Genomic DNA, 27478 nt, shown 5'->3' with positions numbered 1-27478 from the left:
CCGCTGAGTGATATTTCACTGCCAATTAACACTTTTGATTAAGTATATAAAGTACTGTTTATAATTAAGAGTGGGTCTGAGTGATTTTAATTCACATTTTTGCTCAGCATACAAGCAATCAAAATTGTTATGGAATATATAACAGAAGACTCCAATGAAAAATCAGCCAGTGTCCATTCAGCCTTCACAAATAGGCTGACCTTGACTTGGATGCCCTGTTCTCTAAATATGGCAGGCTTTCTCCATTCTAAATCAATATTTCTGACTTATTTTGGAAAAAAAAAAGTTTCAAACATTCATAGGACACACTGAAGATATATATGGATTGGTTTCATGATAAAGAATCAATTAATAATGATCCAAGGGAGACAGGAACAAAAAAGCAGTTTTACCCCTGTTCCAAAGCCAATAAAAAGATGAATTGTATCTAAAAATCTGTGTCACTCTACTCCCTCACCCTGATTCAGCTGTTAGCAATGCCACATGGGAGCAATGTTAACCTTCATTTCAGAATCCTTACAAACTCTATGCAGTGATTTTCTGTCCTAAGCCTAAAGCATCTTTTCAATTGCTTCTGAAACAAGAAAAGGCACATTGCTGCTGCTTTTCCTGCACTGTTATAAATGGAAATGCACTCTTAAAGGGAAAAATAAGGATTAATCAGAATCTGCAAACATTTTAACAAATTCATTCACTTTTCAACAACAAATAATGATTAATGGCTTCCTGCTTACAGTAATACCTTTTTGGTCCAATTGCAATAGATTCTGCAATTTAAAAATAAAATATGGGAGAGGAAGAGAAACACCCATTTTTTATAGAACTATTTCATTCTGAGCATACTATCTTCCATTGTAGGACTGGATGCTATAATGCTAATTCCTCTTGGTTTGAGAGATAAGTGTTCTGTAACCCAGCATACACACATTTTTGCCTTGCTTTATGGAATGGAAAGCAGTCAGAACAGTTTAAATTTACACTGTGCTGAAAGGTGGATGGCAGCATGCTACATCAGGGACTCAGTTCTGGAATTCCCAGTGGTTTAAACAAAAAGTCAGTTCTCTCATCTGTACTAATGTGTCTCTGTTTTTAGGAGAATCAGCATCTTCTGGGACATTTAGGGGTTTGTGTTTGTACATGCTGAAGTTACAAAAATAGCTTCAGTGCTATCCTTGAGGAGCTCCTTCCACAAGAAACTCAGCAATGCCTTATGATTCCTAACAATTGGAAAATCACACTATTTGAAGCAGCACCACTTTCAAAATCAATAAACCATCATGATCCAGGCAAAAAATGCTATTCCTAAACAGATTTTTTGTTGTTGTTTTTAATTTGTGCTTTTAGATAATTGTCCTCTTAGTATTGCTTCTAACCTAAAATCACAACCTAGCTACCTAGTAATATTCTCCACTACAAACTGATTTAGTTTTTAATTAAAAAGAATGGTTTTAATCACAATTGCATCCTTATATTTACTTCTTAGACACCAAAGTTATTATCCTTTTTAATTCTCTTCAGAACAGGGACTGCACCTTGATGCAAAGTTCTTTGGCTCAGTTGTTCAATGCTATGAAAAACTATTTGAAAGAAAATTAAAACATATATGGTCCAGATGAATTATGAATCTTAGTTATTTTTCAAACTCTTGAACAACTTTAGTCTTCCAACACCTACCTAAAAAAATACTCATCTGAAATTTTATAATTAAACAGAGAAGAAATTAATCTTCACATGGGTTCATGTAAAAATATACTGAAATGTTGGAAGTGTTTATACTTTTCAAATATATGAACAATTAACTATTAGCTCATGTAGTTCAATCTACCCTAATCAAGCCAGAACATTTAAAAAGAAATATCTAAACCTTTTCTCGCAGCTATTTTGATGATATCTTGTTTTACAGCATTTTAAAAGCAGGATACAGTTTATTGATGCTGAGTTTGATCAAACTGCTTTGCACTGGATTGTTAAAAACTACAAATAGAAACTAAAGATACTGTGGGATCAGGAAAAAAGCAATAAACTTAGATTTTTTTTTTTTTTTGGTCAAAATGATGGCTCCCTAGTTCCAGAATTCAGGAGTGGAATAGAGGAAGGTAAGTGAGGGGGGCAGGACTTGGGGGCTGCTTTGCAAACCATGTTTGAGAGACCCCAGAGCCTGTTTGACACTTGAACAGCTGGGACTCATAGCCCAGCTCCCAAAAACCAGAGCCACCACAAGAAAATCCACCCCAGATGTCAGACACCACTCATGGGCCACACAGCTGGCTGATCACAGTAAGGCAAGAATAAAAATATGTTTTAAGAGTAGTAGAGTTAGAGGAAGAAAAGCTTTATGTGGATAAGCAGACAGCCATGTCTCCCCTGCCTAAATTTTCATTAAGGATAATGTTTTGATCCATGTCACAGCAAATCCTTCATGAAAGCAAACTTGCTACTTTTCCATGAAAACTGCTTAACTGTTTAAGAGAGGTGCTTTTTTTGAGTGAAATATTTAAGTGTGCAGTGCTCAGGGTCAGCTCTCAGAGTTGAAAATCCCCAGGGAACAGCTGGGCCATGAATCCTTTCTGCTCTAATCCCGTTAGTGAATGAAGAGGGGATGATGACAAACACAGCAACGTCAATATATCATGTCCTGCTTTTCCTCTGGCTTTCAGCAGCCTGGCTCTGAACTGCTGATTAATGAGGCACCAGCACTGCTTTGTCTCCATCTATCCCAGCATGGATGTGTTTTGAAGACAACTGACAGCCTGAGATGGACAGAAATATGTCAATCAACACAACATCACTGAAAACACGACAGTGGAATGTGCTGGAAATTGTAGAAATCTACTCAGTTGGACACAATTTCTTGGCAGCTATAAATCAGGTAATAGCAACCTCGGGATTATTCCAATTATTTTTCACTTTCAACATGAAGAGATAAAAATGGACTAAAGCATTAGACCCAAATGCCTTCAAGAATACTCAAGTTTGTATTCAGCTCTTACATTTCAGTAACCCAAATTATGTTTGCAATTTCTTTGGGCAAATACGATATATTATATGATGATTTCTGTTGGACAGCAAACTTTGCTTCTTTTTATATGTATAGAAAGGCTATATGTAAAATGAAATAGGCTGAGGCAGGAATAATCTCCAGAAGCATCGTTATCCTATTGAGCATTTCATAAGCAGGTCAGAACAGGGCTGGAAAGAAAGAAGGAATAAGAGAAAAGAGCTGGATAACATAAATTTTGTAAAAACTTTCTTCAATAAGAATGGCTCATGATACCTCGTAACTTGTGCTCTGAACAAGTCCCCATATTCATTCCTTAAGATCTGTTAAAAAACTGTCTAAGTAAGGGCTTTTAGTGAAAGAAGGATGTATCAATATTCAGCATCAGTGTGTATTCATCCTCAGTGAGTAGTTACTGCACAAGAGAGAGCTGACAGCTTAAAGAGAAGCCTTTCAATAGTTTCATTTTTCCCCGAAGCCCTAAATAGATCACACAGCAAAATCCTGAACTGACACCTCAGAGGTTCTACAGAGACCATTTTTTCCTTTTTATTTCTGACATTAATGTTTTTTAATACAACATTAAACTAAGAAAATATTGAGTAGAGAATTTCAAAAGCATCAAATATCTTAGGAAGACAAGTCTCTAACTTATAATGCATCCTACTAATAATTTGATACTAAATTGGCAAGAAGCTGAAATAAAAAACAACCAACAAAACCCTTTGCAAAGCTTTGCATCTGAAAAATTATTCCACCGAGTTTGCAGCAGTCAGGCAAAACACATTTGACTTTATTTGCATCTTCAAGCATGAAAGGTTATGTGAAACTGATACTGAAGATGCAGGAATGATACCTTGAGAATGTATAAGCAAGAATAATAGTGATCAAGAAAAAGGTAGCTTTAACAGGAATATGAACAGCAGGTTTCAAAACCATGGACAGCTATTGTTCTCTTTTGTATTTCTTTCTTAGTAAGTATAAATATTATATATATGTATATACATGGCTGTTTCTCAGGGTCCAGCTCTACCTTTCTGTCTCTGTACAATCCATGCCACTGACCTCTCACAAGCATTCCTGTGGCTTTGTTGTTTTGTTTCCAGCAACATTGTGTAATTCACTCCCTTGCTGAAGCTCTGCTTGACACCACAGGGTACAAAATAATACAGAAAATATTATCTGCAGGAGAAGAGAAGATTGCCTGGCTCCTGGAATACTGCTAGGAACAGCATAATCGGCTCTGCCCTTTCAAAAGTTAGATCAGCTCCCTGATTGATTGCCCTCCCTCACTTTTTGTGGTCTTTTAAGAGTTCAAGAATTGGCCAGAAAATCAATATAACTCATGAAAAAACCCTCCAAAAGGAAAAAAAAGAAATGTGGTTTTAGTTTGGGAAACTATTCACCAGGATCTTCTGGGTGCACCTTTGAAGTACCAGACAAAATGCAGGAAGTTTAGCTGAAAACATACTCATTAAATTTTTTGGGCTAGAAAGGAAAGAAATAAGGTCATGTTCTGCAAATATCCTGTAAAAAGAGAAAGAAAAAAGCTACTCAAGTGTTCTGACACTGAGCTGTGACATGTTTCAATCATTTACAGGAAGCCCTCAGCAAAGAATGCAAACAGGAAAGTTCTTCCTCATGAATAAGCTTGCCTTTCAGCCAAAAAAGATCCCCAGCTGCCCCCTGAAAATTCTGTAAATGAAAAGGAATTATTTTTCTAAACTCCTTGAAAGTCAAACCACTCTCACTATACATAAATCTCTACACAGAATGCTTCTTTCCAAGTATTCATAATCAGCTACCTTGCTCAGCTATGATAAAATTAAGTGGGTGCATATTGTAGTTCTGGATTCCTTAGTGCTACAGATATTATTTCCAAAGTTTACTCATCTCTGATCCACAAAAATAGCTGGTACATTTCAATTTTCAGCATAGGAATTTGCAAAGTTACAAACCAGAAATCCCAAGCAAGAGCCATCTACATAATATGGGATCTGGGAACTCTACAGCCAAGAGATTTTACTCAGAAATAAAAGATGACAAAGACAACCAACAAAGCACCTCAATAGCAAATGCAGCTGGGAAAGATAAGAAGCATCAGATTCCCAGGAAGAAATTTATTTACCAGATATTTATTTACCAGGAACTCAGACCTTGACTGAAGCACAGAGATGCTTCACTAGCTGAGCACATATTTATCCAAGTGACGAGTACATTTCCTTGGCTTTGGTTATAAAATGGAACAGGACATAACATATGCTCCCAGAATTCCACCCTATAAGGAAGATTTCTACTTTTTGAGTCTCTGTCTTTGAATGATGGAAGTGAAAATGTGAATGATGTGCAGTGAGTGACAGAAATAATTGAGAATCTCTCAGGTTGCCTCATGAGGTACCTGCTGCTCTGCTTTGCTGAGGAGGCACAGGGGGAGCAACTCAAAGAATATATCAGTAGAAATAGGCTTCCATGTATAAAACAGTGGGATGACTTGGGATACAGGTGATGAACTGGAAACTGCACATGCAGGAACAGCCAACAGCTCCAACATTTTGGTCATGTCATCATACATATATTACCAACACATTTCAAAGTCTGCAGTAATGAAAAATGGTCATGACCTAAATATTCTATGCATTTTTCAAATAAAATTAAAGAAAAAAGTGTTCCTCCTTCCTCAGAGCATGCAATCTAAATTCCTGTCATCGTTGTTAGACGGTTTTTTATGCCTTGATAGGTTATAAACTGTTACAGATTAATTTTAAGTTAGAAATCCATTGGAGAAGTCTAATATATCTAGCTCTTTCTAAATTGCTCTTTGTCAGATACGATGGCTTTCCACTGCCTCCTCCCACACACTTTCCATCTCTCCTGAAAATTGCCTCATCTTTGAATCATTACCCTTGTAATTACAACAAGAGAAATCAGTAGTAGAAGGAAAAAAATCTTTGACACAAAGAGCATTATCAGGGGACAGAAATATCTTGCTATATCCAAAGATAACACGATGCCACATTATTAATGTTTTCATTGATTATTGAGTCCATGATGAGGTAAAGAACTAAATCTTTACTCTTTACTTGTGGTATTCCATCCAGCTGATAGAAAATATAAACATGTGTCAAAGCTGGAAAGGTCATCCCAAAGCACTCAGGGGGGAAAGGTTTTTAGTAAACAATTTTTTATTAGAACCAGAGGTGGAATATGGTCCACACAGTGTTCACCTTTAAAGGGAGAGTATTTAAAGTATTTCTCTACTGGGTGTGAGTTTGTGTGGATGTTTCAGAGTGGCTCAATATACACATTGACAACCCATTGTTCTGCAAATACAGAACACATAGATCAGTCTCCCTGGCTGGATAAATTATCAATTCTACTTCCAACAGCGGCATTGGATTCTTAAAGGGAATGACAGTACAGCTCTTAAGGTAGGCCATTAAAAATAAACTCCTTAGAAGGAATGCTTCCTCCTAAGCTCATTTAAAAGGGGACTGGAAGAGAGCTCATAGAGTTCAATGATTTCTGGTGAAGCTGCTGCCCCAGGGCAGGATGATTTACCTCTCTTATTCCTGACAAGTGTTTGTCTAAATGGTCCCTACAAACTCCATTGATGAGGAATTCATAATTGGCTTGGACAACCTCCTTCAGTTTTTCATTCGTTGATAACATGTTTTTTCCTAATACAAATATCTTGTACTACAACTTAAACTTCTCAATCATCCTAGACACAAAGTCCTTTCTTTTTTTCTGTACATTTTTTGCATCTGAAAATATTAGGTTATTTTCCACCATGTAGGTGACAGAATCCTAGTTTTTTTTTTCAAATCTTTCTTCTTTATTCAAAGGCTTGAATACATAGAAGATAAGATACAGAGCTAATAGAGATTTCCAAACCCCTTCACTAAGGAACTTGTTCTCCAATTTTGACAGTTTTAGGGCCAAGGACCCGGTGGGGCAAAGTTTCTGATCCCCAGCTCTGGAGTTGGATTTCAGAAAGCACTACCAAGGCCAGAACAGTGTCGGGTTTGTGGCTGGACTTGATGATCTTCAGGGTCTTTTGTAAGCTAAATGAGCCCAAGCAGAGCCTGAAGACATGGACTCATCACCTGCTTGTGTTTTGTGAGGCAGGCAGGTGGAGGCTCAGCTTCAATGTCTGTACCAGGGGTATAGCTCATTTGCATAAAAATAATTTTAAAAAAGAACATAAAGATAACAACTCTCTGGATCAAAATCTGCAGCAGAGTATCCAGATTACCAAATAGCCTTGAGTATAATTTTTTCCCACTTTCTGTCTGAAAAAGAGTGCTTAACCTACCTCTAATGGAGGACATGAACAGACAAGAGCAAGGCTTGGGAATATGACAGGCAGCCCTAAAGAAAACTTCAAATATCACCTTCTGGTCAGAGCTCACCTTAAAAGATTCATTTGAAGACATTTAAATTTTACTTGTAAATATTTAGGATTAAATCCCGCTTTCACTAGTCTCCCAGTGAGATTTTTACCAATAACTTAATAAGAGACCACACTCAGGGATATGAATTACAGATGGAATTACACTTTTAAAATGGTATTTCTGACTGTTTCATAAGATCTCCATATATATCACTCTGTCCTTGGAATGCTATCTTGACAGTTTATATGCAGAACATCCTCTGCAAGCATTTAAAAACAACAGTTTTAAACATCCAGATAATATTTTCAGTGAAAGTAACAGATCTGTTTTATAACAGCATGTTTTAAAAAACATTCAGATGATTTAAGGAAAAGCTGAATCCTCCATCTTAAATTTCTGTCATGAAATGGGTTCAAGATTAACAACTTCTATACCTTTCTTTCACTTTGTTATTAGTTTTCCAATATTTTTTTTTCATCTAGATTACCCTCTATTATTTAGTTATAACTTCCTCCATAATTGCAATCAATGAATAGTAATCACTTAATAAACATATCCTGACAGGTCTATTTTTGCACTGGGAAAAGATTAATTTTCTTTATCACCACTCCAGTAAGCAATTTCTTTTCTTACCTGAAGTAGCAAAGTGAGCTGAAGTTCTGCTCTGCTTCGAAAAGCAGCTGAGCAAGACCAGACTCCTTTCACTTTTATATTATTTGGATATAGATTTATCAAAATCTGAGTAACTTGGAACATGCATGCATTTTTATTTGCATTGATTCTTACACATAATTCTATTGCACACAGGCAAAAGCTGCTTTGCACAGACACTGTGCTAACACCGAGCTCACACTGCTGTTCTGGGAGGATTTTCTGAGTGCTTTTCTTAAACCAGGTAAAACAGAGAAAAAAAAGCATTTCTATTGAAACTTTTCAGTTTAGATACTCAACAATGAAATGACAAGGAGTGTGCATTCTGTCAAGCATCTATTAAAGCCTCATTTTGATATTAGATAGGGTAAAATATCCGAATTAGCTTGGATACCTGCAGTTTGCTATGATGATTTCTTTTCCACTGCCATGTAAATATAGCACAAAGAAACTGGCAAAGAAACACAAAGAAAACAAATTTTTTTATATAGAAATCTCCTTTTCTTCCTCACAAATCAATTTGTAGACTTGGACTAAAGTCACTGAAATCAAAGCAAGTTTTTCTGCTGACTTCATTTCAGACAAGGTGTAGCAAAAATGGAAATTCAGGGTAAATAACCTCTCCTACAGGATTTGCATTTCCTGCCTTAGGACAAACAGCCTGTGCAGTTTTCAGGTACCTTCCAGAAGGACTAATTGGTGGCATCTTCTTAGGTGGACACTCCTCAGTAATTTTGACATTAAATGCTGTGTCAAACTTGCAGCTGAAACCATAAAGGCAGTACTCTGACAGTGAGTTTCTGTGAAATTTAAGTGCACTTTAGTTCTTCACACCGGCATTTAAAACATCTTGAGCAACTCATCATTGTACCAAAGCATCAATTCACTCTAAGCACAAATTTTCCAGTGTAACTTCTAGAAATTACATACCAATACTGACAAAAATCCCTTTTACCATCCTTTTCCTCTGAACTCTGTGCTTCAGCTCCCTGTAACACAAACCAGTGGGGTCACACTGAGCTGTCCCTCTGAACTCAATCCCATCCCTGGCATCAGCCTTTGTGCTTTTGTAAATGGCCTCAGGACACAACCATGTGAAAATCCTTACTGATACAGGCCTGTCACAAGAATCTCTGTCTGCATGCAACAGACAAGTTCTGACTGCACAAACTTCATCCATGATACCTAGAAGGGCATACCTGAATTTTTTGCACTAAGTCTCATCTTTGCCACAGGCAGGACCACATTAAGTTTCAAGGAAATCTGTGTAATGCACACCAAAAAAAAAAAGCTTACACATATTTTAATCACTTTAGAAATATCACCCTTCCTCTGGAAAGAATTGATTATACACATCAGTAATAAGGGAGATATCTAGTTCAAAGCTCTGAAAATTAGGTTTAAAAATCTCACTTCGGAGTTCACTAGTTCAGCTTGCAGTTTTCAGCCTACTTTGAGATCTTGGTAAAAGGCATCTTTTTGTCTGCACAGTAATGAAGACTTTACATACACTAATTACTTCTAAACATCGGCACATTACTAAGAGATTATAAAGCAAAACAAATTTTGTGCGAAGCATCAACTTCTGAAATAAGCAATTATTACAGAATTTAATGAAAAAATTATATACTAGGCATTTTGTAAAGATCTGGGAAGAACTTTGAAAACAAAATGCCTGGATTAATCTAGCAGAGGTATGTTGATATGATGGAAGTCTGAAAGCAATTATGAAAAAAACACTCTGCATCTGTGCTGGTCACAAAGTGTTCAGTCATAAAAGCTTTGATTTAAATCATATTTGCACAGTGTGGAGGAAGCATGCAGCACCACAACATCAAAGGATATGCCCTGAAAATATGTATCAATTTTTCTTTTTTTTTTTTAATCTCTCCAATAGGAGTATACTTTTAGTTTCCAACTCCTGTGTTGGAAATGGTTTGTATACCCAAAGAGAAATCAGAGGGGAATGAAAAAGAAAAACAGCTTGAGGGATGCAAGAATCTCACCATACGTTTAAGTAAAGAAATAACAATTCACTTGTAATAGGACTGTCCCATTAGGGTCCCTGACTGCCACGAAAATCTCAAGTGTCCTACTCTTTTCTTTCTTAAATTCATCACCTTAAGATAATGAAAACAACATGACTCTGGATTTGGACTCATCAGATTTCTTCTAAGGCATACTTCAGTTCTCCAAAAATTCTCTGGAGTAAAACACACTCGTCTGAACCTCACAGTCTCAGTAGATGGGATACTCTTGTTCAGATAAATCTGCTCAAACTTCTCAGAAGGGATGTGATCACTGAGAATTTCCCATTTTTGATTATAGCTCACAGAAAATAACAGTTTTCTCCTTTGAGTAAATTTCCAAAATAATCCAAATAGAGTTGACTCCTTGTAGAGACAAAATAAAGAGCTTCACTTAGGAACAATTAATTCCTCTTTCAAGTAAATTTTCAAGCATGGTAATTGAGAGGATAGAACACCATTGCTTTGTGTAAGGATGACCTTTTTGAGCTTGCCAGGCTGGCAGAGCCCAGCTGAGACTGCGCTGCTGATGCTGCAGTGAGCTGCAGGCTCTCAGGAAGGGGCTCATGGGCTGGCACTGTCTCCGTGCAGACATTGCCAGCAGAGCTTACAGCAGGGGAGAGAGCCAGGGAGCTGCTCCTGGACCAGCAGGAACAGACACTCCCCAGCACTGACCCCTGCTCTGGGCGCTGCTCTGGGCTGTGTTTCACATGTGAAGTACAACAGCAGGAGAGCACGCATGGGTCACACTGGGAAATTGAAAAAGAGGCCATTCACACAAAGGAATGCTTAGTTAGGTTTGAAAATCATTCAGGCTCAGATGATACTAAGATATCATCCATAGTACCAAGTATTGTAGTTGTTGATATCACACATGGTACCATTTTTTTCCATCTTTACTTACTAATGTGGAATTTGTTGTTGTGTTGGTTTTGTATGGTTTTTTTTCTCTATAAAAAGTAAAAAATCTATAAAAATCATTGTTATTGATTTGAAATGATTCCAAGAGTTCACCTGCACTTCCCCCAGCACATTTTGAGTCAGGCTTGACAGCTGAGAGCACCTGGGTCCTTAAGGGAACAGCCCATTACAGTCCACGACAGTAACTATGTCTCTACGATTTATGAAAAGAAAGCAATATGTGCCTGTTTCGGTGCCTGTCGTTTGCCTACCAATGGTGCAGTGCTCCCCATTCCAGCCCTCTCTGCATTCACACTTCCCATCTTTACAAGTCCCGTGCTCGGTGCAGCGGGGGTGGCACACACGCTGGTCACAGCCCGCTCCCGTCCAGCCCTCCTCGCAGCGACAGGCCCCGCCGATGCACACGCCGTGCGTGCCACAGTCCACCGAGCACACTTCTAGGAGAGAGAACAGCAGTCACAGCCGGCCCCGGGGCAAGGCAGCACCACAGCAGCGCCTCTGCTCACAGCCACACTCAAAAAGCTGGCCTGCTCACCTTCTGATGAAAGGCCGGCATTTAATTTTCGTTTAAAAGCGAATTAAATTAAAAGTTGCTTTCATACCTTAAGGTTTTTCAAATGCCTTTATATTTTTATATATTTTATTTTTTTAAATATAAACACCTTCATATTTTTTTAATATAAATGCCTTTATATGTCGGAACCCTGGAAATTCCTGTGAGTGTCCTGGATGGCTCGAGCCCCTGCCAGGGGGCTCAGAGACCTTGGCACAGAGCCCAGGATGTCTTGGAAATTGATCTTGACCCATGGAAAAATTACCAACCTTATATGAGGATTTATAAGCCGCAAAAGTTTAAGTAGAATGATAGTTAGTTGATCACAGGGTGAAAAGTAGAATTTTGGGGTTTTTAGAATGGGGGCTCGGGGTGCCATGATGGAGGAATTTGGGCGTACCCCGTCCTTCTTCTTGGCCTCCATCTTCTGGGTGGTGTTGGCACATTTGGATTGGTTTAAGGTAGAAACTCACTGTCTAACATAGGTGATAGGCATTGGCAAATTATGGTAAATAATGTACATGAAGTTTTTAGTATAAAAAGATAACAATGCCCTGAGAGTGGTCAGTGTGCCACAACCCAACCTGACAGACAGACCTCAGTGAGTTGGAGAAATAATGTAATAGATAAGAAATAATAAACAACCTTGATGTTTGTTCATTGAGAACAAGAACAGAAGAATCCTGACTTCTTCTTTGACTGCGGGACTGGGAAACAGAGACTTGTACGTATCTCAGAGTTACTCTGACCAGCAGAGATTCTGAGATTTATATTTTAAATTTTTTTAATATAAATGCCTTTATATTTTTCAAATCCTGTACTGCATCAGTACATAACTCTAAACTCCATGTAAAGTGTTAGCTAGCTGCTGTCTACACATTTTGGTCAGATGAAACAATCCCTCTAGGCCTGAAACTCAGGGACACCCGACAGCCTCAGGCCATGAAAAGTATAAACAAAAGTGAATTGGGGGGGAGCAAACTGGGAGAATATGACTTCATTACCTGCAGCTGTAACCCTTGACATGTAAATGGACCTAAATTTAAATTGTCTGAAAAACTCATGACCATCATCTACCTTGGGTGTAGGCTCTCTCAGAGTATTTTGATTGCCCAAGGTGCATCTATAGAAGGTCTTTAATATTAATAAATACCCACTTCATTCTCTTAACCTTGTCTAGCCTCTGTTCTAGGTAGCCATTCCAAGGCATCAGCTTAAAAAAAAAACTTGCTAATGTGCACTGCACAGAGCTGCAGAGCTGCACCCTCCACACAGACACAAACTGTCAGAGGTGCTGTCCCCAACAGCAAAGGAGGTGAGCAGGTGGCTCTGCTCTACTCAAACCTGGACCTTGGGTGATTTTGACAGATATTGATTTGCTAAGAATTGAGACTGAAACTCACCTGAAACTCATTTGGCAGAGAATGGCAGCAATTCAGGGTCATTTAGAATGATGGGTAAAAGTCACTTTCCAAGGAGAGATTTTGTATTCCTATTACTAAAATGGTCAGTTATCTGGTGTCTCACTGCAAAAATTCTACAGCTCTCTGCCAGCTGAAGTTTCAGATAAGCAGAAGGGTCTTTTGCCCCACACATCACCAAAGAAAGTGGCAGCAAAACTCTCATTCTTGAATTCTTCTGACTGCTTATCCATAAAGCAGAAAACACATCTTGATATTCATGTCACTGGTAGGGTATTCCAGCTGATTAACCTTAGGAAATAACTGAATAACTGTGAAAAATGTAAATATTTGTCTCCATTTGTCTCCAGTGTTTTGAGACACTTGGTTTTGACCTACAGCAGCATCTCAAGGTTCAACTGAACATGTAAAAGCAAAATTCCCCATATTTCTTTCCCCATAAATGGAAACATTGGGACATTTTCATTTACAGTTGGGAAACAGAAGTACACTTATGTAACTTTTTCAGTCTAAAAGAGAACCAGTGTTAGAACAAAACACAAACGCCTAACCAAATTAAGAATGTCACAAAAGCATATATAGAAGTACATCCACAGTTCTTCCCAACAAAATGAAACAAGCCCAATCATGCAACAAAGACAACTTTCTTGATTATTACCGCGTTTCAAACTCGCCATAGGTATTAACCTTTGAACAAAACGGCAACATGATTGCAAAATGAGGGAAAAAACCTTTTTCTTACTGTGGATGCCATGGGACAGAGAGAGAGAAAGGGCCAAGGGACAGAGGGAGAGAGGAATGGCCATGGGAGAGAGAGAGAGGAATGGCCATGGGACAGAGAGAGAGAGGAATGGCCATGGGACAGAGAGAGAGAGGAACGGCCATGGGACAGAGAGAGAGAAAGGGCCAAGGGACAGAGAGAGAGAAGGGGCCAAGGGACAGAGAGAGGAACGGCCATGGGACAGAGAAAGCGCCAAGGGACAGAGAGAGAGTAAGGCCAAGCACTTCTCACAGCGGCTTGTGAGAATTTTTAGTTGTAAGGATATGATAACTTGCTAAGTATAAACAATCTGCAGGAGGTGTTTTTCTACTTTGTCTTTCTGTTCTTCCCAAGGATGGTGTATGAGGAAGGTGTTTCTGTTAGTTAGCCAATCAAATAGAATGTATTTTATCACTCTATATAAACCACGCGGCTCTCTCGAATAAAGCCCTCTTTGCTCTTTCTGCAGCACTGCCTCCCTCCTGCTCCCGTGCCATTGCTGGTGCCAGAGCGAGCTCTTACCGACGGAGCAGTCGGGGCCCATCCAGTTGGGGTCGCAGGTGCAGAGCCCCGTGTCGGGCAGGTAGGAGCCGTGGCCGCTGCACTGCTCGGGGCACTGCGCGCGCGGCAGCTCGCAGCTCGCGCCGCCCCAGCCCGGGCTGCACAGGCACTCCCCGTTCACACACACCCCGTGGTTGGAGCACGTCGGGTCCAAGCAGTCCACTGCAGGGGGAAACAAAAAACGGGTGCAGAAGGGTCACTTCACACCAGGGAGAGTGTGGAAAATGTGCTCTGGAAAGTCTGGACAGGGTGATAAATAGAGCAAACTGAGGGAGCTGTCCAAGTCATATTAATACCTGGTCTGAGAAAGGGAAAGTGAAGTAATTTACATTTTACATAAAATAAATCAAGCAGGGTTTGACTATGCAATGACAGTTTACTGCAGGAACGCTGTGGTGGAGAAGCATGAAGACTTAAAAATAGCACTTTTATGTATATATAGTCAGAGTTCCACACATAAACCTGGAGACATTTCTTCTGAAACACACTGAAGCTCCAATGACTCATGTACTGTATTTCAAGTACAAAATAAGTTAATAATTTGCAGTTTTAAAGGACTTTTTATTTGGAGTATCTTTATAAAAACTGCTATTATTACTATTAAAATGTTCGAGCACTGTTTGAACATTAGGACATCCACTTCAAGTACACAGAAGTCAGAATGTCGGTGGCTTTCAGCTCCATTTAGACTCTTAATCATTCAGGCACTTCTGAATGTCTGATCCATGGTCCATTAGTACCTGAGCTGTGAAACTGAGAGCTCTGGTTACTTCAACACATATTCTAAATCAGGAGATTGTTTCTCTTAAAGAAGTAAAACCAGAAACAGATACAGATTTCAACCCAGAAACAACAAAGTGAAAATAATTATGATGGAAAATGATGCAATGGAATTTCAGTTGCTATTTCAGTCCTCTAAAGGAATGTTACAAGCTGTCTTTCAAACAAACTTTATCACTAACATTATGAGTTTCCAAATTTTTATCTTATATAATGAATCTGCACCAAATTTTTATCTTACATAATGAATCTCTATAACAATACTGTGCTTACTGCCAATACCCACATGGAGGCTTTAGCAAGTACCTTTTGCTGTGGAATTGAAGGTCAAGGTCAAATTCATGTCTTAAGTAACTGGAATTCATCTCATGACTGGTATATATTAGCTCACAACAGCAGGACCAAGAATGATTTGCATTCTCTCTCGCTGCTTCAGGAAGATCTGAGTTTATAATGAAAGTGATTTATCTCTCATCTTTTCCAAACTGATCCTTCTAAATTAAGGCAGAGACATTTTGACTCCACCTGATGTGAACAATACTTGATCTTTCAAATCTCAACTTTTCTACAAACATAGAGCCTTGTCAAACTATTTTATTTAGTTGTAGAACATTTAAAGCAAGTATATAGATTAGATACAGGCAGAGGATTGAGACAGGTGCATTTAGAGATGCAATAAAATGAGTTATCAGAATACAATAGTATAGAATTCAGAACACAGTAGTACAGGAAGAAATGACTGTAAAATTTCTTCCAAGATTGTCATTTTAATGATGACATTGGTTATCTTTTTGGATTTGCTTTTCCTTTTTTTCTTTCAGATTTAAAGCCGAGTTAATTTGACATGAAAATATAATGCAATTTCATATTTATAGGTAAACCAAGATTGGTTTGTGGTTCACCTCAAAGTTGATAAATTCATAAACTGTTTTAAATTACACAGAGTGCTTGCTCCTCTATTGTTACTCCTTCTTTGTGCTTAGTCAATTATAACCTGTCTGAAGTTTACAATGCATCTTTTGTACAACTGCTGCTGAACTCAACGGACACAGAGCTGTGATAAAACAGTCTGATTGAATAAAGAAGTAAAGTACACAAAAAGTTAGGTCAATCTACTCTAAAGATGAAGGTTACTTTCCTCCCATATTTGGTATGTTCTGGGTTTTTTTAGGAAATATATTTTAACAGAAAATGTAGAAGGGTAGTTCGTGTATAACATCGTTATAGGACAGCTAACTTTAGGAGATAATGATAACTCATAATGTACTCTCCTTGTCAGGAATGTATCATATTCCTTCTCAAATGAAAGCACTAATGAAAGGAATGTGGAGCATATGAAAAACACCACCTTCTGCTACATAAATTAACTGTCTTCCCTCTATCCTGAATTACAGTGCTCATGCAGCTTTGATTTATTTCTACAGAATGAGCCTATCAATGCCCTAAGCTCCCAATTTCCCTTGTTTTACAGGATAACACACTAAACACCTTTGTCCTTTGTTCCAGACAAATGTGCTTTACAGCTGTTTTGTTCTATCATCTGGATAAGTAGCAGCTTTCAAAGTTTAAACTGAGGAGAGTTTTTACTCTGAGCTCCAATCTTGTTCTATTTTAATACATACTCAGAGTTATCATCTCAGGCCAGATCCTCGCAGCTGAAATTAGCATAATGTGATTACCTGCAACAGAACTGCGCTGACTTGTGTTGCAGAGGTTCTGGCCCTGAGGTGTAGCAGGGTTTACAATGGTATTTAATCAGGATTTATCCACAGACCCTCTTTGGTGTTTAAACAAAGGAGAATGCACCTTAGCAAGTATGTTAGGCTTGGAACTCTCAGCCCCCTGGCAGCTCAGATCATTAGAGCTCATTTAGTATTGGGCCCTCTGTAGATTTGACAAAAAAAGTACTGAAAGCAATTTATATCCTTAAGGACAAAAAGGAGGTCAAGGAGTTTTTCAAACAATATGTACCATGAAGTCCCCAAAGAGCCATGAATTACACTTATGAAGTTAAATGTCATTGAAAAATGACTCGACCAGCAAAGTGACAAGAAAACCACCCTTAACTTAACCTAATTTGGCAATTTCACTTGTGTCCCCCCCAAAGTAGACTGAATGAAGCCTGACAAATACCCCACTTCATCTTCTGTGCAAATTTGTTAATAGAAAAACAGTGTTTATGCTGCAAAAATTGTGCATCAAAAATATTGATTTTGGTGTCACTTTCATTTCAGGTAAATTGTTTGAACAATATAACCATGATGAATATCAGAAATAAAAAGCTATTGGGAAGAAAAAAAAAATTGCTGACCCACTTATTCTAATTCAATATCCTAGTTGGAAAATGGCAAATGAATCAACCTTTGCCATTCCTTTTGGAAGTTCAAATCAATAGAGGAGATTTCATATATTATATAGAAATACAGTCATATTATTTCTATCATTCTACCATTAAAAGTGTAAAACTTCTGTTAATGCAAAAACTTTAACTAAGACTAGATGATTAATTAGAGAGACATCACTTCGTAGTGTACCCTTTCTCCCATAGCACTTGAATTAATGTGAGAAATATGTACAAAAGAAATGGAATGCTAGAGTAGAAACATGGTGGTTGATTATTATTTATTTACAAATTAATTCATTGACTTATTTATTGCCCAATCATATATGCAAAAGGGTGCTTTAACCTTTATTGTCACATTATTGGCCCCTTCCAAGTTTGCAATCAATACCTCCTGCCTTTGTAATTCATTTATCTTTTTAGGAAGAAACGTATCCTTCCAAGCAAAGTGTTGATTAAATAACGTATATCCTTTCATCTCACATAGCCATTCACCTCCCAAAAAGCTCTGTTGACTGACAGATTTGTTGTGCTCCCAATTTTGGCTGGAGTTAACCCAATACCTTTGCCCAAAGGCCTGCACTGGCTTTTTCTAGAAACTTCTCTGGAGCTGCTGATGTCTCTGCTTCACCATTCCAAACATTCACCTGAGGATAAGATGGAATTAGCACTACAGGAGCCTATTTCTCTTACAGGAGTTTGGGGATCCAGGGCAGATAGATCCATGGGGATCCATGGCCCACACAGACCACAGCCATTCTAGAGAACTGAAAGCAGAGAGAGAATTCCATGCAAGTACCTGGAAATTACAAAGTGAGGGAGGAACGGCTTGCAAGGTAAAATTTCCTGAATTAAATAAAACAAAGATCATTTCAGGCTATCTGCCATACTCTCTCTAATAACACAAGCATTTATACAACAACAGAAAATACAATGAAAGTACAAAACTTAATGAGACCAAGCAAACAATTGCAGTTAGTACCAGAAAGGGAGGTTCTGCAGTCCTGAGGAATAGATTGGGTGCTGCAGAGCATGTTAAAGACAGTCTTTTCCATCTTTGATTTTCATGACAATGATAGTTAAAGCAAGGCATTTCAGATAATTTTTGAAAATCTCCTAGTATCACACACTCAAGGGTGAACTGAGAACTATAAATTCTAAGGGCAAAAAAAAGGTATTACAGCATTTTCTGGATATAGTTTAAAACATAACCCATTAAAAACAACACAAAAGCTCGGCTTCAACTGAATTCTGGAAAAAAGCTCTAACAACCAGTGTTGAGAGGATTTAGTGGAAGAAGGTGACAGCAATGAACTGAGCAAACAATTGCAGTTCCACCAGTGAGGATCCTTGGTTGGTTTGGTTTTTTTTCCTTTAACTACAAGTTCACTCAGACTAATGCCAGATCTGGCCCTAAAGATGATGACAATAAAACCCTTAGTAGTTTGTTTATCTATCGTTTTCTTCTCTTTCTCTTCTGATGGAAGAGACAGCTGTTCACTATAGGATAAAATGAAAATTGACACACACAGTATCAATACAGCTCTGCAATCCATTGAGAATAGTCCAGAGAGACTCCTCAGCCCTAACAGCATGACACCCCAGCCCTATCACTTCAGCACCCAAGCTCCTTCTCTGTTTGGAGGATTAATAAACCCTGGAGCACAGTAATATATTTTAAAAAGAAAAGCAGCCCAATTTACATTGTGCATTCTAAGAGAAAACAGCCATTATTGAGCTTAATCTATGACCACATTTTGCATGGGTTATTTTAAAAAAATTGTTCATTCTACATAGTCAAGGAATTGGACACTTTGAATCTGAAAAGCTTTTCTGCATTTAAAGGACAGTTATTGTTCATGTGTGCCATCTACCTTTCCTTAATCCCACATGATTGCAGCCAACAGGAGCAATTTGCCCCTCATTAAGTCTGTAAGTAGCATGGATATCCAAGTCTTTCAAATATTTTTCATCAGTTTCTGTCTTAATAGTGATTGATATGTGCTTTGTGTGAAGTTGAAGCTATACAATTTTGTCTACCACTGCTCCTTTTTCCTCTGCATTTCACATCTAAATTGTTCGGTAAACACAATCCATAAGAAAAGATTTTTCTTTGCTCTTCAACAAAGGAATTATTCAGGTTTACTTGTGGCAGACACTCTTAATACTGCAAAGCAACGTATAAAGAAGGCCTGAAGTTTGGTCTGAACTCTGATAGATCTGTAAAATTGTGGTGGACTACATTTTTACCCTCTTTTACCTGCTACAGCAGTTTTATACTTAGATTTTTATTGCATTCTTTCCTTTTTCCCTAGCCATTAAATAACTCCCAAACCCAGAAAACAAACTAACAACAGAGAAAATAAATACCCTACCTTCCTCACAGTTTTCTCCTTTATAGCCCACAGAGCAGACGCAGTTGCCCTCGATGCAGGAGCCGTGACCTCCACAGGAGGGGTCAATGCACTGGCTGATGGGCACGTCACATTCTGGACCTTTCCAGCCACTGTAGCACAAGCAGGTGCCTTTGGAGTACTGACCATTGCCACTGCACAGAACGGGGCAGGCAGCTGGAAAACGGAAGGAAAGAAAAACAACACACAGGGTCATGCATGTAGTTGTGTGAAAATGCACCAAAAATCCACTATCACACACTTACACTCAAATATGTTCAGTTACTGGGGAAAAAAAATTGAAATAATTCGTAGTGGTTCAGTTCTTCACTTCCCAAACAAATAATTTGATTGCTATTTAAAGCACATAATAATAATAAAGCACATATGTGTTGGGCATTCTGAGAATATAACTCCTATTCTTTGGAGAATATTGATAATATTTGGGATAACTAATAGGGTAATGTGAATATATTTGAGTTTGACATTTTTCTTGCTTTGTTTCTCTAGGTAACATCCAATTTTCACAGATAGAACACAAAACATTCAGTCCCCACAACAGCTTATTATATGGCATCTTTCTTCTACCATAACACTTTAATGTAATATCCCCAAACTTTTTTAGATCCTTTGCTTTTCAGTAAGAATCCCAAACACAAGAATGTCACAAGCTTTCAGCTACGACAAATGCACCTTGGCACCACTGTCCCTGCTGAGCCCTGTTTCCCTCAATCCCAGTGACAGCTTTTACCCTGTGTGTACTGGCAAGAAAGCACCATTAACCCTCACCCCTCACTACTGTGTTATTAAGGGGGTAAGACATTCTGAGCAAACATTAATTTATGCAAATAAAGTGAAGCTATGAATAATAAAAGTAGTCAGTAGGTCTGGGGTGCCAGGAATCAGATGTTGTACACATGCAGAGCAATGGAAAGAAACAAGTGGTTAATTAAAACCCAGGTGCATATAAATGTTTCCCTAAGTCATATTCACTGCTGTGTGCCCATGTGTCCCTTGGGAACATGGCAATCTGTGAACCTCTGGGCCTGTCAAAGCCTGGCTGTGTGGTCACTGGCCAGAGAAATGGAAAAAGCCCCAGAGAAATAACAGAAAATGGGAGTAATGAAGCGAGTCTTTAAGAAAAGCTTGGAGCACTTTTGTGCTCTTCTCTCTGATGCAGTTTGATAAAGACAGAAAAGTATTTCCCTGTCTTTTCCCTCTTCAAAGTAATTAGAAATGAACACCCGGTGTTACAGTGCCAAAAATATACTCAAAAGCTACTATTAATCATTAAAAGGTCCTAATGCCTTCTTGGCTTCTATTATCCCTTTAACCCCAATGATCAAGAAGAACCCAAGTAATTGATTTCCTACAAAGAAATGTGCAATGGTCCAGTTATCCAACTTCTCCATTGTTCAGCCCTGCAATCCTTATTAATCTTAGCTGTCCCATTGATCTGCTGCAAAAACACATTTCAGGACAGATTTTTTGGTGAATTTTCTTATTTGATAGGTGAAAAAATTGATCAGAAAAAATAAAATTCAGATTTTCAACTTGGAAAGTTAGCTAAAATTTAGACTGCTGAGAATTATTTCAAATAAAACTACAGATTAATGGGCTACATGTCGTGTAATATGTATAGTATTTTTTGGCCTTTTTTTCTTCTACAATAGAACAATTTCAAAGTCAGTATGCTGAAGCTTGGGGTTTACTACTGCTCCTGTGTCTTAGATCCATATTATCCATCCTTTGGTAGCAAGAGAACTTCATTCTGCTTCATTCCTGGTGTTCTCTCTTACTATAAGTTTTGTCCAGATGCTTTTTTATGCAAAAATGAACAGAAATTTGAACAAAATAAAATTTCCTACAACTGTAGGTGTAGCAGAAGGGATTACAAGTGACCTCACCCCTGGTAATTCACAGCTGTACTAATTACCAGAGAAAAAGAACAGCCTTGCCCTTAATGGGTCACAGCTGTGACTAATAAAGATAAGTGTGAGAAGGGGTGGGCTGGCTGGTCAGGGAGAGCCTGGGGGTAGAGGAGCCCTGAGGAAGAAGCAAAGATCCAGAGAGACAGAAAGGAGAACAAAAGGAGGAAGAGATTGCTGCTGCAGAAGATCTGTGTGGGTCTGATGGAGTTAGAGCTGCTGCTGTCTGCTGCAGCCACAGCTGAGCCTCTGTGGTCAGAGGCAGCAGGGAAACACTTCAGTCACATTCCAGCAGGAGCAGCCAGGGGCTGTCAGAGAAGCCACAGCAGGAGCTTGCTGTGGTCACAGTCACGATGGCTGAACTGTAAAGGAGAAAAAACCGGGACCCTTTTCATGCTTTAAATGAGAGTCTTGGCTCATTTCTACCCGAATGAGAGGTCTGCTGCAACAAGCAACATTTTCATTTCAGATGTGATATATGTTCACAAGTGCTTTACTCAGTTCACTGAAAAAGTTGATGATAAATTTCTGCTGGTTTCTGACCTAAGTTTACTGAGCCAGCTGTATTGAAATACCACACAGACAAATTGTCCTCACACTGCACTCCAGGACAGTCTATCCTACATCTTTTTGCACCTCAGCATCAAACACCTTTCCATGATGGACCACACACTGAACTAACAGCAACTTGAATGCAGCATGACTATTTCTTCTGGCTGCATATTCCCCTGAGGAGCCTGGCTCAGCTCCCAGCACAGCCTTTCTGATCAGGCATGCAGCTCCTGCAAGTCACCAGGTGAACCAGAAAGAAAGGGATCAACCTGGCACCAATTCCCCTTTTTGGCTATGAAGATCTGGGGGCACAATTTCTTCGCCCATAACTCTCAATTTCACTGCAATTTAAAGGCTTGTTTTGGGCTGACACTGATACATGTTCTCAGATAAGAAAGGTAATAATTTCTATCCTGCTCTTTTTGCACAGTGTAGAGGATTTTGGGCAAATGATCAGAAGGCAGCTTGGCCTGAAGACCTGGAGTGATCATGAGTATTGAGTTTCTTGGTGTCATCTTGCACACCCTGGTCTTTTAATTGGAACTCACTTTAACAAAAAAAAAAAAAAAAAATCTCTTTAGGACAAGGCTCCTGTGTGTGGTGGTTAAGCCTGCAGTCCCTTTGGTGAAGCCCACCACAGAAGGAAGCAAAGATTGCTGGATGCAAATCCTCTCCACATTTCCATGCCATTGCAGAGACTCAGAGCTGTCATTGCTGATGGTTTCTCAGTGTGTATTCCCCAGCTGCACTAGGACACACTTGCTGAGCCCACCCAGTTCCTCACCACACTGTGATAAACCTGCATGGGAAGAACAGGTCCCAGGAAGGCTAAATGAATCTGGGGGCAGTTTCTTAGGAGAAACTACATTTGTTCAAGTAGTTAGAAGGAGAAAAACTTAAAGCTGACTCACAAGCTGGATACAAGTGAGGAACAGCTCTTGTTTTCCTGTTCTACAGACCAACATGTGAATCAATTCCTGAAAAGATTTCTACTCTGCAAACCTCTCCTCTAGCATGAAAACTCAAATAAAGACAGTAACTCTATTTAAACAGCACACTACCTTGAAAGAGGGACTGAGCAGAAATAATCCATTTTAAAAATAAATAAAAGAGAAAACCAAAATGACAAAGACATCCAAGCCACTCAACTATGACCAGTCTTGACGTAGCTAGAGAGGTCTGGACCTGTAATTCTGTGCCACACATCTGCTGTAAGATCATTTTTCTGCTTGCTTTGTCCCCAAGTCTCATTAAGCAATAGGTAACTGCAGTCCAGCTAAAGGTGATGGGTATCTGATATTTGGAACTTGTCTGTGGGGAAACCATTCTCAGCTCCTGCTTTTGACCTGGATTTGCATGGTTCAGCTTCTGGGGTACCAGAGCCTGGCATTGCAGAGGAAAGGTTACTGGATGGTGCTGGCTCTTGGGCTGAAGAGATCCCACAGCAGGTTTTTAATGTTCTCTGACTCTGCTATGGTGCTTCAGGAATTTAAGAAAAGCTGAAAGCCATGTCACAGCTTTTCATTCCTCTCTTCATATATCTGTCAGGTCAAAGGCCTTGCTGAGGTTCATGGATCTATTCAGTCCTTGTGCAGCTTGTCTGTAAGCTGAACAGCAATCTGCCTTCAGGGGTCTGCCAGGGCAGTCACAGTGCCAGTGACACCAGAACTGAGTCTGGACAAACAAGAGAATCTGTCACTTAACCTTAGGGATGAGTGCATACAGTTAAGATTAAGGCACTTGCAACTTAAAGCCAGAGTTTTATCTACAACCCTCTGCTGGAGTTATTCTGCAAACCATAGAAATATCACTTTGAGAATGAGAAAAAGGACAGATTCTGGGACATATTTTAGCATTTCCAAGACTGTCACGTCACTAAGATTGCAGAAGAAACATGTAAGCAAGAATTCAAGAAGGTTTAGGTTATTACAAGAAGCTGGCTTGTCAATGCTGTAATGAATAGCCCTTCATGACTGTTTTTGCTATGGGTTTGCAGTCTGTCCTGTGTGAGGAAGAGAGAGAATCAAGCTGCTTTTCTATAGAGAACAGGAACAGGTTGCCTAAACAGAGTTCTGCTATGCCCAGTTCCTAGATCATATTGCTGCAGGACGAGACCCAAACCCGTCCACCCTCATTTTTACATCCTGGCAGCTTCAGGTGATGTGGAAACTCCTCAATAATATTCTGGATTTCTTGTTATATAGGACTGTTTGTGTGACTAATAAAGATAAGCGTGATAGGTCAGGGAGAGCCTGGGGGTAGAGGAGTTTGTTTGGAAGTGGGCAGCTCCTGGTCCAGGACAGAACTGATTGCTCAAAGTCTGATGAAGCAATGTGAAGGAAGGTGGTTTATGTAATGGAACAACCAAGCTCCATCTCATTTCTGTGGAGATAGATTGCATATCTTACACCAGCACTGGCAAAAGGTGGACAGAGATCTTCAGGAGTAGTTATGGCAACACTCAGGCAACTTAGGCCCAAAGGTTTATGTCCTGAGTGAGGTCTGGATGAGCACAACAGCTATTAACCTTTAGTGTTCTTTGGTTATGGGATGATGCCCTTTACTTGTATTTGAACAAAATCAGACTAAATTTTTAACATGGGGCTCAGCTGATGAACAGATGCTGCAGACCCTTGAGTCCTGTGGGCTGCACATATTTGAGAACATTGATGGAGCAGGAAAGACAAGCCAAGCATCCCTCTAGTTGTTCTCTCTCTAAAGGGTATTTTGGAATAATGTTCATATTCCCCGATGCATGAGGAAAGGTGATTTGGTAACAGCCTGTTACACACAGATGAGGAGCAGAGATGGCCAGGGCTAATGCCCAAAGAGTCTGGCAGAAAAAGCCAGCAGCTTTTGTGTCCCAGCTGCAGCCTGTGCACACACTCCTTGCACCCCCCTCCAGTGTCCACACACACATACTCATCAGAGGAGCTCTTCTAAAGCATGGCAAGAAACCAGCAAAGGATATCTGAGGAGACAAACACTTGGAGGCTGTTGAAGAGCTGGATTAGTTTCACAGCTGCTGGGCTGAGAGGCTTTCCCCTGCTACTTGACGCTCCAAACAGGATGGGAAGGCAGAGCTCTGGCTTGGTTTCTCTTGCTGTAGAGCAAACATTACCCTGGTGCAGAGGGAGTCCTGTACCACTAGGATCTAGGCTGCCAGTTCTCTACTGCACAATTTTTTCAGTTCCTCCTTGTAAAATTGGTATATTTCTCTTCAAAATTATTTGAGTCTCTGGGCACAAATATATGCAGACTGCAAAGGTTTTGGAATTTGCATCTACAAAGCTTCCTTGTCCTGGACTGGGTCAAAAGCAATGCCTTTATATTATTCTTATTTTGCAAGCAGGTCAGCTTTTCATTCAAATGTAAATGTTACAATATGGCAGAGGAAGTATATAATTTTTGGTCCCTTCTAATTTTTAACGTGTGTATCGCAGAATTTTGTGGTGAGATGCCCATGACAAAACTGCACCAAGGGATGGTATTTGGGTAAGGGTGCGTACGGTTGTATCCATAATGCTTGCAAGCCCTAATCTTGCACAGAAACCACATTTTTCTTATCACAAGCTGGAGTGCAAAAAAAGATGAGCTTGGCTGTTTGTTCACCATGTAAGTAGTATGGAAAATCAGGACTGAACATTCAAGTATGACCTTAAGACTGAACTAAAAGAGCACTTAGAAATTATCTGCAGTGCCTGAGCACTGCTGACTGTTCCATCAAACAATTTTAACAAGATTGATTGACATGTTAAAACTCATAGAAGAACATTCTGTGATTGATCATAGAATTTCAACAAATTCATAGAATGAAAATCTGCAAAGGCTACTTGGACACAGAGGCTTGGTCTGTTATAGAGAGTCCCAGCACACACTGCCTCTGGAACCAGAAGAATTTAATGGAGAAGCAAGAAAGGCAAATAAAACTTTTACTCTCCTCAACTATCTGCTGTATGTCACCATCACAGCTGAAATCCTGGGTGAAAGGGAATTTTGGTCTCAGCCATTACAGCTTTACTTCCCTCTAAACAAATACACATTCAGAAAAAAAGCATTCTGAAGAGACACTATTCATACTCCAAGGTAAGATGTTCAGTCCTTGTTGAACTGTACAGAATTTTGCCACATCTAAGAAAAAAATTTATTTTTATCTGTAGTTGCTCCTGTTTAGGAGGAAGAAGTAAATTTCAGTCACAAAAATTCACTGAACTGATTTGGGCAGCCTTGCTATGCTCTTTGGACATGGAATTGCACAAATTCCTTGTTATATAAAGGAGTGGATAATGCAAGCACACTTGCATAATGAAACTGAAGTTGTCTTTTTTTTCACTGACCACCAGGAATTGAATTGAAGACAGATGTAGGTCAAACTTCTTAGCACTGAGCCCTACCAGGGACCCTTCTGGGTGCAGTTCCTCCAGAGGATAATTAATTCAGCTCTGTAATACCTCACACTTGGACTTCCTTTTAGCAGAGATTAGGCTGCTACTGCTGAGAGATTATGCACGATTTTGCCAACATATAAAGAAGATGGGTTCCAGTTTTTGACAGTCTAATCTGAAGCCTATAAATGCACTCCAGGTCAGCTCCAAACTGGAGCACAAATAGAGGAAAGAGCCAAGACAAGTGTTGTGTACAACTGCCTGGTTCCTAATGTGATAGATGAGAGCAGAATCACACTGTACTGGCATTTTTCTCTTTTTGGTCTTTGCTGGTGATGCATATGCAGCATTTAGACTACACATATTAATTTATATTCAATGGACAAATTAGATTAATAAGTAAGCAGGTGAAGATGTGTTTTACTCATGCAAGAGTTGAATCCTACAACTGTCAATCAAAGCCCCAAATAATTTTAGATTCACTGCAAAAGCTACAATCAAATTCCCGTTCTCCTAAAATGAAGTAATACCTACTTATGTATGAACAATCTTAATCAAAATGCCCTAAAATCAACAAAATCACTATACCCAAAGGAATCAAAAGCATTTGCACTTTAGAAAATCAGCCCAGTTATTAAAAAATTAATTGCTGTCAACTTGATTCAAAATGTTGGCTCCAGACTTTGCATTAATATTATAAACAAAAAAGCATTGAGACATCCCTTGTTTTATTATACATCCCATATTACACCAAATATTTGCCCTTAATTCTCATATCCCTTGTTACACCAAGTATTTGCCCACAGACATTTC

General features: G+C 39.1%; 1 protein-coding gene across 22 annotated transcripts in view; it reads right to left on the bottom strand.

Moving 5' to 3' along the window:
* Nucleotides 1–27478, bottom strand: part of TENM2 (teneurin transmembrane protein 2) — a 1510370-nt gene that overhangs the window by 65347 nt on the left and 1417545 nt on the right. For 16 of the 22 annotated variants that reach the window (XM_074551980.1, XM_074551988.1, XM_074551997.1 and 13 more), the window contains 3 exons: nucleotides 19783–19977; nucleotides 14248–14448; nucleotides 11216–11428 (listed from right to left, as the gene is read on the bottom strand). In XM_074551980.1, coding sequence (XP_074408081.1) covers nucleotides 11216–11428; nucleotides 14248–14448; nucleotides 19783–19977 — 609 coding nt within the window. The remainder of the gene's footprint in view (nucleotides 1–11215; nucleotides 11429–14247; nucleotides 14449–19782; nucleotides 19978–27478) is intronic. The other 6 variants (XM_026791362.2, XM_074551991.1, XM_074551992.1 and 3 more) reach the window with 3 other exon arrangements.

This window comes from Zonotrichia albicollis, chromosome 15 (genome assembly GCF_047830755.1).
Source record: "Zonotrichia albicollis isolate bZonAlb1 chromosome 15, bZonAlb1.hap1, whole genome shotgun sequence".
NCBI classification, from domain to species: domain Eukaryota; kingdom Metazoa; phylum Chordata; class Aves; order Passeriformes; family Passerellidae; genus Zonotrichia; species Zonotrichia albicollis.
This window is presented reverse-complemented; position numbering and strand designations above follow the sequence as displayed.